This window comes from Schistosoma mansoni, chromosome 2 (genome assembly GCF_000237925.1).
Source record: "Schistosoma mansoni strain Puerto Rico chromosome 2, complete genome".
NCBI lineage: Eukaryota > Metazoa > Platyhelminthes > Trematoda > Strigeidida > Schistosomatidae > Schistosoma > Schistosoma mansoni.
The window spans coordinates 27,120,644-27,137,230 of NC_031496.1; the positions used below are offsets into that span (position 1 = coordinate 27,120,644).

At 32.8% G+C, this 16,587-nt stretch overlaps 1 protein-coding gene and 2 non-coding genes across 3 annotated transcripts in view; 2 read left to right on the forward strand and 1 right to left on the reverse strand.

The window, feature by feature from the left end:
• Positions 1-7,128: 7,128 nt before the first annotated feature.
• Positions 7,129-16,587, forward strand: part of Smp_011220 (putative glucosamine-fructose-6-phosphate aminotransferase) — a gene marked incomplete at both ends in the record, with an annotated part of 18,754 nt that continues 9,295 nt past the window's right edge. Inside the window, 3 exons of the mRNA XM_018796251.1 lie at positions 7,129-7,261; positions 9,058-9,116; positions 11,557-11,653. Of these exons, the coding sequence (XP_018650483.1) occupies positions 7,129-7,261; positions 9,058-9,116; positions 11,557-11,653 (289 nt within the window). The remainder of the gene's footprint in view (positions 7,262-9,057; positions 9,117-11,556; positions 11,654-16,587) is intronic.
• Smp_tRNA_00038_Pseudo_TTG.1.1 lies at positions 10,080-10,153 on the reverse strand. Its single transcript has one exon. It is a non-coding gene (tRNA).
• Positions 16,480-16,545, forward strand: Smp_tRNA_00862_Gln_TTG.1.1. The gene has a single exon. It is a non-coding gene (tRNA).

A 16,587-nucleotide genomic window follows, 5' to 3' on the forward strand; every position in this document is an offset into this window, starting at 1 on the left:
ATGCAACTAGACGATTTGGACCTCGCAGATGACCTAGCCTTTCTATCTCATATACACGAACGAATGTAGAGGGAGACGACCAGTTTAGCAGAAGCTTCTGAAGCACCAGACCTCAACATACACAAAGGAAAAAGCAATATCTTCAAATACAATACGGAGAACATCAACCAATCCAATCACACTTGATGGAGAAGCTCTGTAAGAGCTGGAAATTTTCACTTATCTAGAAAGCATCCTAGATGAACAAGGAGGATCCGATGGAGACGTAAAGGCAGGGATTCGCAAGGCAAGGATAGCATTCCTGTAACTGAAAAACATACGGAACGTCAAGACAGTCCTATTGTACGGATTTTGGACTTGGAGAACTACTACAACTATCATCAAAAAGATATAAGTATTTATAAATAGTTGTCTACGCAATATACTGAGTGTCCGTTGGTCGGAAACCATCAGCAGCAGCCTACTGTGGGAGAGAACAAACCAGCTTCCCGTTGAAGAAATTAGGATAAGGCGTTGGAAGTGAACAGAAAATATATTGAGGAAATCACCAAACTACATCACGGAGTTAAGCGCCTACTTAAAATCCTGAAGAGAAGTGGAGAAGAGTAAGACCATAGAACACACTGTATCTAGAATTGGAAGCAGATATCGAAAGGATGAATAGCATCCGGAAACAGCTAAAAGGATTGCGCAGGAGGGAGTTAAATGTAGAGTGCTGGTGGGTGACGTATATTTCTCCACGAGGTTACAGACGTAATTAGAAATCCTGCACGCGGGACTCGAACCTAGGACCTTTGGTCTCGCATGATCGCTGGTGGTCGCGCAACATCGGGAATTTGTTGAAGCTAGACATTAATACCGTTAGATGCCGGCTAGTGGTCTAGAGTTTAAGGTTTTGTGAGAGACCAAAAGTCGTGGGCCAGATTCCTGAGTCGAAGGTTACAGATGCGCACTGTTGTGGAGTCCCATACTAGAACGATTAGGCCGTCCAATGTTTCTAGGCTTTCAATGGTGATCTGACATTGATCGGTTCATTATAGCAATAATATTTTAAATGTTTAAGACTTAACAGTCAAATTTATCCATTGACAATATACTTAATTGCTTGCTTACTTACTTACGCCTGTTACCCCTAATGGATCATAGGCCACCGACCAGCATTCTCCAACCTACTCTGTCCTGGACCTTCTTTTCTAGTTCTATCCAACTTTTCTTCATTCTTCTCATGTCTGTCTCCATTTCTCGGTGGAATGTGTTCTTTGGTCTTCCTACTCTCCTTTGACCTTCAGGATTCCATGTGAGAGCTTGCCTTGTGACTCAGTTGGGTGATTGACAATATACATAAATACTAAACAAACAATTCAGTATACTGTCAATTGACTCATAAAATAGTATGACAATTTGATATACATGTGACTGCTAGTAAGAGGAATAGAGTGCACGTCTCTAAGAGCAAACAAAAATGTCATAAGACTAAGTTTGTCATACATATAATTACTAATTAGTCAGTTGAAATTGAAGTCTCATACACTTTAAAACGATGTATAATTGATTTCATGTAATCCATGATTTTTTATGTCCATCAATCTGTTTATAACTTTCTATTTGTAATTGTTGATACCCAAATGACTGACGGTAGGTAAAGATTTAGTGATGAGAAGTAATCAACAAGAATTCTTGTTTTTATTTTCAGTTACATACAAAATGATGCAGCGGTAATAGGCTATAAAGTAAATGGGATTGATGCTTCTGTTTTTCATCACATCAGCCATAAACATAACTCCTCAATGGTAATATTTTTGAAGAGAGTCAGAACAAAGAATTAAGAATAATGATATCGATTCATTTTATTTCATCGGGTGATGCTTACAACCTGTAATATTTTGAAATCAAAATTATCGTAAAGTTAACATACTGATAAGAGTGAAGGGACGATTCGAGTAAATATAATGAGATTGAAACATTTAAAGACGGTTCTAAATAAATATAATATGTGGAAGGAGATCCTGGATCATCGGATATAGTAGCAAGATTAAAAACAGTAATTGTTACGTAATGAATTAGTTGAACAAAAATCAATAGTAATTCAGAGTGACATGAGTTGAAATCAGTCAGATTTGTTGATTCTTGTTAATCAGCGTATTAGGTGTATATCAGTCCTTGGTCTAGATGATCTGGGTAATATGTACAGGATATGATATAATGTGATTACTGGTTTGGAGTTATTACCCTATAAAATTGTTCACGATATGGAAATCAATAATCTTTTACTTTTGCGAGGCTAGGTGTATGGATGGTAACCAGACAATAATGTATCACTTGCTCAGTATAACACACCCTTGGACTAACTGGTCCACGTTATCGAAGTCATAGAAGACCTTAACGATAGTTCCTATGAAGGATATTTCAGAAGGTCATGGACCACTTGTCAAATCCCACTAACTAGTCTATTTCTCGCTTTATCCAAGTCAGCTTGGAGAATAAATGAAACTAACAATTCATGAAAGCGATGCTTAGGTAACCATGATCACCACCTAATATGATAACTATTAAGGTTTCACAGTAACTTATAAGGCCTACAGCCTCCCTACAACAGAGTTGAAACAACTATAAGTTCGGTGATATACTACTGGCCTCCCGAGTTCCATTTGTATCCACTTTTTAAGGGACTGAAGATAGCCCATCTCACAGTAAAATCATATCTCCGTCAAACAAAAATATGAATATCTGTTTAAAAACCAATACTTGCATCCCTTTTTGCACTTAAAACATTATATTGTTTACATACCTTAAGCATGTATTATTGGTAAAATTTTGTAATCTGAGTCGATTCATTTTTATACCAATTAATATAGTATGTTTGTACACACTATTAAATATGATTGAAACGTATCATCTACATTTTAATTTTATGAAAATCGATTCTATATTCCAATTTTCAATGCTCATAATATACAGTTTTATTTCTAAAAATCGGAACTCATAAAATGTTTCAATCACTTCATGTATAGTGTTATAATAAAATGTTAGTCATTTGTTATCACCAAGGGTTAGTTTTTTTAAAAAAGTGATACTACTACACTTTCATAACGTTTTTTTTAGTTTTTAAAATCGGATTTCTAGGTAACTATTTACTCTTTGATTCATGTGATTGATCATTATTGTTTTTATATTTAATAGAGAACGTGAATAAATGGAACAACTATGCTACTAGGTTTCAAATATTTTTGTCTCATTCTTATTTATTTTAACGAGAAAACCTACAATCTCCTAAAGATCTATACTCCACTGATGTCGATTTCATTGGGTAGTCATCATCTTTTGGATTAACCAACTTTAGCTTAATTTTGTGATTTATTTTCAGTAGTCTATAGTTTAGCGTTAATAATATACAATATAACAATATAGTTTTGTCAAGTGACTTACATTACTTCTTTAAAACTTTTTGTCAAATATCAATTCCCATTTTACTGTTTAACCAGCTCTCGTCAATGCTTCGATGACTTATATGATAGAATATATAAATTTTTATTTTATCGTTTAAATTCATCAAATATGTCTCATGATCTTTTGTTACACATAGAAAACTGGTACAAAGTATGAGCCTTCATTCACAAGCATCAAGATATCAGTACAATGACTTAAATGGTGTAGACTAATCAGTATAGTTTGACTTTCCATTATCTCAACTCTTTGATACAAATTGCATGTAATTTCTTTTACTTTGAAGTTTAAAAAAAGTAGGCGAGTTATATGAATAAAACAATTGGATATAGTAATATTCTGTTATAGGTAATTACCATACGTTAAGCAAATGAGATATAAATGTTTTTCTCTACAAACATGTAACTGTGAAATGTTACTCTTTAACTAATAGTAATAATAATGCATTAACCGATTATACTTCTTCAATGGATCATTGTTTTTTAAATTAGAAAAAATATTTGATTAGTAAATCAATAAATCCACTTATCAGAACGGGTCACAAATGTTTATCAGTTAAAACTTAAACGACTTGATTATGGTGAGACGAAGTTAAATAAACAAATAGTAGTAGTAGTAGTATTGAAAGTAAGTTAAATTTAAAGGTAATAAATGATTATAGATTACAGTGCTATAGTAAATTGATAATTAAAACTTAATTTTAATGATTGCTAATTAGACCTCAATAAATTCCTAGATTATGCTTAATTAAAAAAATGTTTTTTAATAAATTATCGTGTCGTCTCTTAATGAGAAATTCATCATCGTCAACCAACTCAATTCATTTAGCTTCTATAAAATTGAGCAAAGTAAATCACTAGAAATCTCAAGAAGTTCCTATTTAACAAGATGTATTGTCATTTTTATCGATAAGAATATGTATTTTCATCATCACCATCATCATCATAATAATAATAATAATAACAATAATGTGAAAAATGATGTCAACAACTCATAGAATATCATATGACAGTAACTATGAATCTAATAGAAATGTATAAGAATAATCCAGCAACTTTGCAGTTACGCTTTTTCCCGATCAACTTCAATGGCCAATTGACACAAGTTTACCAACTTCTAATGATGTCGGAAAGGTTGTGGGTAATATAAAACATGAGAGAACACCAGGTTCTGGTCACTTAAATCCAAGCAAAGGTGGAAAATCAATCTATAAAGTATTCAAACTTCATCGATCGAGGTGGTTAAGACATGTATTACGTATGCCTAACCACTAAGTGTTTCGTTGGTCTGAGGCAAATAAGTAGATGTATAGTACCTGGTTAGGGTCCGTGTGATAACCACGATTAGTGGTTGGAAAATTCGGGCTAAATGACTTGGGATCATTCTCAGTGACCTAGATGCATTCAGTTTTTATGTACTTCTCAAGCTTGAGTCCCGATACCCCTTTATACAAACTTTTCCACTTTGTCTATTTACATCATTTTCTTAGGGTGTATCCTTTCTTTTTATGGTTGACACTACATTAATTGAACTTCTTTTTTTATTTCCATTTCGTTGTGTCAGTCGGTTATATTAACTCTGACCAATGAGCACCTGCGGTAGGCTTTTTGTAGACTATGTTTATCTGTCTTACATATCGTTTGCATTCTATGTCAATTTTAGTTTAGGATTAATAAGTAGTCGGTAAATTTCATCTGACCATACATAATTTTAAGGATAAATTGAAAGTGAACAAACGTAAAAATGAACATACTCTAACTTTAGTCTACTAAACTGATCTTATTCTTTGAACTTTTTAATCCAAATAATAGCCATTATAATGAATAATACAACTCTATAACCCAGTGTAGATCAATTTGCTAGAGATTTAGTACCTTCCCGTGTCATAGTTCAAGTTAATACTAATTAACTTAAATTTAATAAATATCATTTAAAATATCTTTTTTTAACAGTCACATATTACTAATTAAGTGGATGCTGTGTAAAGATTTTTAGTCATCTGTTTGACACAGTCTACATGTCGTTCAGTTGCATTGTCATTAAAATAATAAAGTCGGTTGAAATTGTAACTCATGAAACAGTTAAACACAGAAATTTGTTAGCCCATGGGTCTATCATGAATACACCACATAACTAAGTCTTATAAACCACTTGGTATGTTTAAAATAAATGATTTAATGTATAACAAATTATATTTATTTGTTATAGAACATATATATGATGCAATAGGGCATCAAGGAACCTCTATAGAAACTATTATGTTTTTTGGAAGTATCTTCACCTGGTGGTATAATGGGAATGAAAAAATTAAAGGTCTAGAATAACAAAAATTGTAAGAATGTGTGAACTGATCGAGTACTTACAAGTAGGCTCTTATATTCTCTTGTTGACTTTTTATTGTAACAATCATCTGCTCATTGATTAACACGTAGTGACCTTATAAATAGCACAAATATTAATTGGTAAGTAGGTAAGTACATAAACTTTGTTCACCTAGATTTGTTTCATAAAGTCTGTATCGGATTTGTTAAAGCGACTAGTCAAATTGATTTTTGAGTAGAGAAACATATTATGTAGACAGCAGTTTAAAATAAAAGAAACAATAAAAATGTACAAAAAAGTATTTTCACAGGTGAAGTATCGTTTGATTGTTGTTCAAAAATTAAGGAAGGAAATACTGATCTGAATGAAAGTGACAAGAGTGAGTAATTATAACTCATTAGGGAAATAAGGGTTTGTATTCTAGGTTAGGAGAAACACTTTTTTGTCAACGTTGGACACACTAACTTGATAGGTAACATTACCAAGTTTTGATTTGATAATTTTGAATAAATTGAGCATTGGGTAGATTGTTATAAATAAATTAATATATTTGTAATATCCCAATGAGTAGAAAAATTAGGTTGAACAGAAGACTCAACGGTGTGAAATGTAATGTTCTGAAGGTTTGTTAAGCAATGTTAAGCAATTAGACAATCTTTGGTAAAATTGACACTCCATACTGTTTTCTCTTTATGACGTAATATGGATAAAATAATCAACAATATGTATTTTTGCATATTACTAGCGTTATCAAAGATAAGTCAGTCAAACTCCCTGTTGGGGATGTTAGATTCTAAGAACTCACTTGGTAAATGACTTATTTTTGTAATTTTATTTTGAAAATTTGAATTTCCTTGTTTTCGCACCAAAAGCGCTCTTTTCACCTTCGAGTCGTATTTCCCACTTGGAAATATCTTAAACGCTATTGGTCCGTTGTATCTTTTAGTGTGCTATTTTATAATGCTTCCCAAGGACAATTTTATGCTGTTTATATATACGTTTGATTTCTTCCTGTTTCAACTGCTTGTGCTTCGGGCTGCTTACGGAATATATCTTCCTCACATCCAACTTGGACTTCTCACTCTCGTTAGCTGGGTCTGGACGCGTCAGAATAGCTAGCTTTTCGGTCTCTAGTCACAAGTCTTTGCTCCGTTCGCTGGTTAAGTGAATTCGAAACAGCTTCAGACATAACACTCCCTTACTCGTTTCCCAGTCTGAAACCAACCTAAACAATATTAAAAACCATATCCATAAAATTTCTATTGTATATCATAGATACTTTCCTTTCATTTTCTCTTTAAATTTTGAATACTTATTCATTACTCTCCAATCATTATTTTTCATTTTCAGACTTATAATGATATGATTAGCTTGGAAGAAAAGATTAAAATTACTTCCGAAGAAAATATCGGTTTAAAATCTTACATTGAACGTATGAATAGTGAATGCATGGAACTCAATGCTACTTTGTTTGAAGAAGCAAACAGAATGGTAAGTGAAAAAAATGGATATATATTGTAATTTTTTCGATGGTCATCTGGTTGAAATAGAAAAAGTATTCCAGTCAAATAGGAGCCCAAGTATGGAGCAATATTAAATTTATAATGATATTTCCTATTGTAATTTTTTTTATTGATTGTCAATTTTAACGACACATTTTAGTCTCCTTCACATAGTTTACTGAATTGATTCATTCAGTCTGTGATTTACACAACGAAATTCATTCCATTTATCCTAACACGCACAAACACACTACTAAATTCGACAAACATCATAAATTGTCATGTTTGTTATTACTATTATTTCTGTGTATGGAAAATCAACCAAAATGATCCATGAATCAATACCAATGATAACAATCCAGTTTACATGAGTGGTCCCAAATATATATACGTTAACACGTATCATATTCTTGATGTGAACAGTGGCGATAAATGAATAAAATGATTACGTACTTTGATCTTCAGCTTAGATTCCAACTTAAACGATAACGATTAGAACGTTAATTATGCTAAGAAAATAAGTATGTAAATATAAACAAAATGACTGAGAATGGTGAAGTCCAACTGCATTATGAACTAACTGGTAAAGTTGATGACTAAGTATTCTTTCACAATTGAATTACGAAATTTATTTCAAAAGCTGTGTAAATACGGAGATTTTTTACCCATATATTGTGCTTCGTGTAAAAAGCAAGTTCAGATTTCGTTAGAACAACATATGGATATAAACGTTGGTCTTAAATGATTCATATTCGCTAATCTCATTCCTATAATCTACCAGGTGTGGCAAAATAAACTTACGATCTATTCGATCCTTTATGAATCATAAAATAGAGTGCTCAACGACATTTGGACTTAATTCCTTAGTGGTATGATGTTTTCCCGCTTAAACTACTAACAATCAGTTTACTGACGTGATTACTGTATTTGGCATCCAGTCGATTTCTTACCCCAATTCTTACGTACCCATACCTCCAATGAGCAAGTCAGAAAGCCTGTTGAGCTGTCATAAGTACTTTTTCTACATTGGATTATAATATGTGCAAAATATAAGACTACAAAGCATCGTAAATAGTAAATCTCACTATGTATATAACTAGATTTTTGACATAAAACTGGACAATACAATTATACTTAATAGACTGAGAATTAAAGACAGGAACAGATAGTGAATCAGTTGGTGAATCAAAAGATACACTACAATATAAACCTGACCATATAAAAGTGCCGTAAATCAACGGCTGTGTTTAGAACTCACTGATTATGCGAACTGATTCGTCGGAGAATAACTTACCAAATGTTTTGTTCTCTTTTTCTTGTCTCTTCATAACATGTAGTACCGATAATTAGTTTGCAAGATAGTAGAAAAATTACAAGTCATAAACAGATGACAACTTATTTTCGGCCTGGGAAGTTATGCTCGATTGACTGACAAACGATAAGTAAACGAAATAATCCAACTGCTATAAATGATAATAATAATTAGTAATTATAAGTTTAATCACTCTTATTAACAGGTAGTTGTTACGATTATTATGACTTATTTTTTAGTATATCTCATATGGCATCTAACAAGCCAATACACCACATTTTTTAGTGAGCAAGACACGAGCAGTAGTATATACCACCTGTGATCGTTTCTCGTTGACATTTTAGAACTCACACGTGACGGATCAGGAAAGTAACTGTGGGAACATTCGCTTTTAATTTGAATAGTTATTCCAATTTGCCATTTTATCAATTCAAAACTAATTATTCATTTACTCTGTTTATCAATAGGTCCATGAAGCCTTATCTAAAGAACAGTATGCCGTTAGACAAGCCAAAGAGAAAATTCAAGAAAATGAGGTAATCTTATTCATCATATAGTTGGGTTTGGATTTATTATGTGTAAATCTTGTAGAAAATTAAAATAATTGGTTAGTAAGAATAAAATATTGAAATACAATGTAGTCGTTAATACTGACTGACTCATCTATCCATGAAAATAAAAAGTCATCGTCACTAACCGAAATGATATGATGTCATGATTTTACATTACCATGAAGTTATGGTCCAGTGATCTAGAAAATCAACGCTTAGTTACTGTTTTGTAATTTTTAGCCTCTCTGAACCTGTTTTCGCTTAAGTGAACAGCAAGTGTCTTTTCCACTAAAATTCCTGTACAATTACTTGTTATTGACGGAACACAATTATTGGTGTTTGTCGGTCGGATGAATTCATGCAATTTCCATCCTGCTATAAAAAAACCATTAGGAACTAGTCGTTTACAGTGAATTAGTTTGTAATTCTAGAACTGTTAAGCTTCAGGGACACGGAATGTTCAACAAACTGCATAGGACATTATAAAATAAGCTAAATATGTCTTCAAAAACAGACATTCAGTTGATAGATCTGAATGAAATTTGAAATTGATACGGTATTTTTGGTAAATGAAATAAGATAAATAAAAAAAATAAAGTATGAATCAGTAGTAATCGGATTTTTCGTAGTTCGATGATATTATTCTACTCTGAATTATAAATTATTTTGATAAATATGGTTCCATTCTAGCCTGTTTGTAATCAAAATAAGGCTTGAATTCATCACACAATTCATCACTTCTCAGAATGGTTTTCTGTCATCATAATGAAACTAGTTGTTAATAGAATTTGAACTTCCTGAAATTTATTTTTATAACCATAGTGATTATGATATTGATGTGTTAATGTTGTCCATTTATAAATAACTTGATCATCATTTAACAAAAAAATGACGGTTTTAGCTCTGCAGCTTATAAGGATTTTGTGGCCTAATATCTGACTCCAGTTTGATCGTACGAAGATGCTATGAACACAAATCTTCCATTTGATTCCGTATATCATCTAGGTTAATCCCGTTTGTGTGACGGCGGTGATAAGAAGCTAAATACGGGTTACATTAGAAAGATTTACTTCAAGCATTCGTTTACCCAGACAGACATTCAAAATGAGAAACGGAGAAGGCAAGCGAGCCAAACCGATTTGATGAAGTGTGACTCGGCATTTATAGTCAGACCAGAAATAAGTTACATACATGTGATGAGTAGTATTTGCAATAAAGACACATATAAAAACAGTCAAGGTTAGTAAGCGTATAGTTGACAAGGTAAAAATGTGACCTATAAAGAATATAAATAAAGAATAAATCAGTCTGTTCATAAGTTAGAATAATCCATATTGGCTTGACATGGAACCAGACACGACAAGAAAACCATATGGTGCTTGAAATAGTTGTTATTTTGTTTGAGTTGCGGTGACAACACCAATTTTTTAAAATATATAAGTACATTAAGTTGATGATTTCAAAGTAGAATAAGACGGATACTTTAGTTTTGACTGTTACTGATACCAAATTAACGTGAAAATACAAATAAACGTAATAACGATGACATATTTATGAGACTTTATTATTAAGTATCAACACTTAATCATTTCCATTTGACCAAGCAAACTCGAATAAATTTAAGACTAAAAGGCAAACAAGAAAATGTATGTTTGATCTTCTCTGAATAACATATGATAAAAAAGGTTTCATTACCAACGAAAGATTACTAATTTATTTATTTAGATCATAAAGTTAAGTGGCTTTAGTTTTTATTGACAGTGTTTAAAATGATACCTCATATTTTTTTGTGGTAAATGTTTTGTATGAAAAACATTTCAATTTATCATAACCAAATGAATTCTAAAATCACAACCATTGTAAGCAAAGATGGATAGTGGCTAGCAGTGGAATCCAGAACGCGCGTTTCGTCCTATTTGGGACTCGTCAGCTGGATGTACCTGAATCTCAGAGTTGATGTTCACTCTGGGACTCGAACCCAGTACCCTCGCTTCAAACGCCATCGCGTTATCCACTCAGCCACTGAGTTCACCGCTAGCCACTACCCATCTTTGCTTACAATGCTTGTGAATTAAGGCTATATCGAGGTAATACGCACAGGATGCACATATACCAATTAGAGACTGACCAGTTGCAGTTCTAAACATCGATGGGAAGATTCAAAAAACAATACTGTTGAGTTTTCAACAAAATGTATGTTTGATAATTATAGATGAATTTTACAAATGATTTACAAAACAATTATGGTTATATCATTACCATGTCGATATCAATATATACTTGTACACAAACTTGATATTGTACTATTGTTTAAACAAATGAAATGGGTCTTTTGTATTGTAATAATGGTTCTTTTTTTTAATTACTTCATATCTCCATATGACAGTGATGCTTTTTTCCTTTTTGAAAATAATTTCAATTATAGATACTTCAATCGGAAGTTCGTGCATTAAAATTATTGGTTGCTGAATTATCATCAAGTATAACAAATCAAAAGATTAAAAACTCATTACATAGTACAAGGTTAGTTTCTTATTTTCCTTCTATATATATATATATCAAAAATTTCCGACCTAATTTTTTATACTATTTTATACTTGTACATTATGGTATTTGGCATCAACAAAGACTATCTACAAAGTAAAAGAAATTTTTATGGTGAGACAATAATTTATGGACGACCATTGAGCGACGCTGAAGTGACCTTGAGAATACCCACCTACTAACTAGGACCATGGGGTTATAAACCAGTGCGAGAAATTAGAACGATGATTTACACTTGATGGTTAGGATTAGGAAATAGATTCAACGAGATTGCCAAAATGCTATTTAGCCAAATCGATGAATGAATTTCGCGCAAATATCCAAGACCTGTTGTCCTGTGTCTGATTGGTTCGTCCATAAATTACAGTCTCGCCACTTTTATTTCATAAACTAAAACTTGTACCTCTCTCAACATACCACTGTTAGAGATAGAGTCTTTCTAGTCACCCTTTCTTATGTAATCGGCAAGATGAACTTTCTTTTTAAGAAGAAAATAAATAAGTAAATATTTATCATAATAATCAATGAAATAAGTTTATCTATGAAAAAACAAATGACAATAATAAGCGTGGTTGTCAAGTGTATTTTATAAACAACATACTGTCCTAATATCGTATGATATCTTTACTAGTTCAATATTCAAATACGTTTATTCTGTCAATTGAGCGCAAATATAACTTTGTGTTTTGTTTTGATTTATTTATCACACAAAATTGTAACATTCTTTCTGTGTTCGTGACTATGATGCAAATCGTACCGTATATATATATATATATACTAAAGCTTCTTTGTGTCTGTAAGCCAAATACTTATAAATTTACTACAATATCTTTATTGAAGATCTTACTTTTTTCAATTTTCAATATGAAGGTCAACACACTTCCACGTTTGATTGTCTTACTTCTTTCTACAAACCTTAAGAAACAATGTTTCTCATCCCCATTACTGATTGAGATTAACCCCAAAAAAATCAACTGACTCGTAGCAACTTTTCACTTGACAATTTCAAGAATAAAAAATCGTTTTTTTTGGTGAAAATAATATTGTTGACGATAAAAACAGTCAAAACATAATATATTTAAATATGAAACACCTTACTGAGCAGATTTTATTTGTATGTTGTTCTAGCCACATGGTGGCAACTTGAAGAACTGTCATTTGAATTCCACACCAGTTTAATTATTTATCAATTTGTCATGAACTCCCTCACCGAACTCTCTTTTCATCTTTTTATGAATGTCTAAATGAAAGTTTTTGCACTAGCTGAAAAACTGTCGGAAATCGAAGCAGATTATGTAACTGTTTCATCGTATTCCTAGCCTCCCCATCAGTTCTCACTGATGATCCCACGTAGAAATGAACCCATTGCTTTTATGATTCGCGGTGAACAGTACTTACTTGGACGTCTGACCTAAAGCCAGTGGTCCACATTCGTAGCTTCAGTCAATCTGTGATATAGCACTATCCTGCGCCCACGTTATCTCTATATATCTATCCCATACGCAGTTTGATTGTTTTTACTAATTGCGAATTTCTGTTAAAATGTTCTAAGGTTCATCTGAAAGACAGTCACTGGTGAACATTGTAATAATAATTACAAAAGGTGTTTTGTAAGGGGGTATTGATATTTTAAAATTAATTTTCACCATGAACTGATGATCATCTTATGTGAGAATAGAGTAGTACTACAACTTAAATTAGGAATCTGTACTGTTGGGTTTCCCTTATCGTTCTAGGTGTAATGTATCAAAAATCTTGAACATGAGTGACTTGACGCATTTTATATGGAGTCGTGGGTACGGACTGATGAAAAATCGATTTAACTGTTTGTGGTTATTATTTTAAGTGTAAAGTGTATACATCGATTTACTCTCAGTATAAACACGTGATAACGCAGAAAATAATGAGAATAAACGAAAGTTAGAAGTATGAATCATTGGATCTCAAATCAATGATCAAAGAATAGCACAATTCCCAAAAAGACTGAAAGTTTAATATTTAGTGGCATTCTGGATTTATATTATTGATGCGTTCCACAAACGTTTTTACTAATAATTATCTGGGTATCTTGACAATTCAAATATGCATATAAGTATATTTAGCTAAAATTTATTTTTCCCGATACCTATCAGTAGATACGAAAGTAATGTTCATACAGTAACTGTCAAAGTAATTTTCGTTTATTAAATTATCCTTAGTTAGGCTATTTAACGTGTAGCAGTTTAAGTTACCATATTACAACTAAACTTCACTTGTTATTGTTTGTTTGAATCTTCCCATCAATGTGTTAGGACTGCAATTGATCAGTCACTCTCTTATTGGCATATGTGCATCCTGTGTGTATTGTCTCAATATAGCCTTAATTCACAAACATTATAAGCAAAGATGGATAGTGACTAGCAGTGGAATCCAGGACGCGCGTTTCGTCCCATTCGGCACTCATCAGCTGGATGTACCTGCGTCTCAGAATTGATGTTCACTCTGAGACTCAAACCGAGTACCTTTCGCTTCAAATAGGACAAAACGCGCGTCCTGGATTCCACTGCTATCCACGATCTATCTTTGCTTATCATGCTTGTGAATTAAGGCTATATCGAGGCAATACGCACAGGATGCACATATACCAATAAGAGAGTGATTGATTGCAGTCCTAAAGATCAATGAGAAGATTCACACAAACAAAACCAAGTAAATTTAAACTTCACCCCATTGCACAAGTAAGTGGCTATCAGGACTCAGTAGCTGAATAGATAATGTGATGGCGTTTGAAGCGAAAGATACTGGGTTCGAGTCCCAGAATAAAGATCAACTCTGTAATCCAGGTACATCTAGCTGACGAGTCCCAAATAGGCGAGACGCGCGTCCTGGATTCCACTACTAGCCACTATCTATCTTTGCTCATCACAACTAAAATGTTTCAAGAAAACTAATCATAAGAAATATGATGCCTATGTTAATAAATTCTATAGTTCTAACACAAATATTGTTAAATGGATAGAATTATAACACTAAAAGTACACATTCTTAATGTCGAAATACAGAACTAAATGTCTAGATTGTTTGATAAAAATTTGTAAGTATGTACTAAAAACTCTCATTAGATATTATCATAATTTAGATTAGATTACTTCATGTTAAAAATATTTTCCCTTAGAGTATGGTTACATGTTGTTATAGCTATGGATAAATATGTGTCCTATGGACCATTGTCAACAAATTTCACATCTCGTATATAAATCAATAATCAGATCAATAGTATTATTACTACCGTTAGTATTAGTGGTGATATTATTATTATTACCACCATTATTATTATGGTAATGAGTACTTAGTACAAAAGACTGAAAAATTTGAGAATAAACACAAGTACATAGGCAGGTATATTTGTCTAACAATCTTCGAAACATAGAATAAAGTACATAATTGGAAAAAATAAATCTAATTAACATCCATCATTAGTAACATTTGTGGTTAAAGTTGTTGATAATATTAACACACCTTACTATTGGTACTATTACACTCGTTCTAATATCATTTTGTTTAGTATTTAGGTCCAAAACCTCTACTACTAAAATGGGGAACGAAACATTAGCTCATAGTGCAAATCGATGAAGTAATCTAGCGGTATGAAATATTATAGTAATTATGATGATTATAGAAAGACAGGTGAATAAATAATCATGATAGTTTATATTATGGATTGATCTTAGGTAGGAAAATAGGAAGGTATAGACAGCCATTTCGTCCTTGTGAGAACCTGCTCATCTGGGCTCACTTACAACTCGATAAGAATCATATTTAATGGATAAGCGCTTCAAAACTACTAGTAGTTTTCGGGTTATGAAAACTGTTCGCGCACTGCCGAGGAGTTCCACAATAGGACGAAACGGCCATCTACTGCTTCCAGGATTTCCATGGTGGTCTAGCTTCAAATGACTCATGATCTCAACTATTAAAATTATCCATAAAAGACAATAAAATTGAATAGTAACCTCTCACGTGTGTCAACTACAGTGAACTAATATTGCTTGAGGAACTATCGTTTGATATAACACAATTGATTAGTACTTTACACATTTAGCGGGCGGAATAAAACACGAACTATGTATTCTGGTTAGTTATTAGCTAAGCTTAGTGCAAACAGAACTCAGTAAATCTGGTTTGTGGCTGGCGTTGGAATGCAGAATATGAGTTTCATCCTGTTTGAAACTTGTCAGCAGGATACAACTTACTTCCTACCACTTGAACAAGCCAGTGTCCAGCTAGACTCTGTAGCTCAGTGGAAAACTGGTTACGGTTTGAAGTAAGAGGTGCTGGGTTCGAGTAGCAGCATGAATATCAACACTGAGATTCTGGGATTATATCTAATAAGCATCAAGACTCGTCATGAACCCAATGTCTCCAAACCTCAATAACGTGAACACTACTCTCCTGTCAGAAAAGCCCATACTCATTAACCACACAACAGTCAGTCAACCTATCGATCACTCGGATATTAACACGATATAATAATAAGAATAATATCGTTGAAATATATTTATCAGATGAGACAAATGTACGAGTTTACGGAAAGGGAAGAGATGAATTTGAAGAGAGAAACTATAAAAAGACAAATTCACTTAGTATTGTTTGTTTGAATCTTCCCATCGATGTTTAGAACTGCAACTGGTCAGTCTCTAATTGGCGTATGTGCATACTGTGCGTATTGCCTCGATATAGCCTTGATTCACAAGCATGATAAGCAAAGATGGACAGTGGCTAGCAGTGGAATCCAGGACGCGCGTTTCGTCCTATTTGGGAAGATTCAAACAAACAATACTAAGTGAATTTAAACTTCACCCCATTGCACAAGTTCAAGACTCATTGGCCGAGTGTCCGAGTGGATAACGCGATGGCGTTGAAGCGAAGGGTA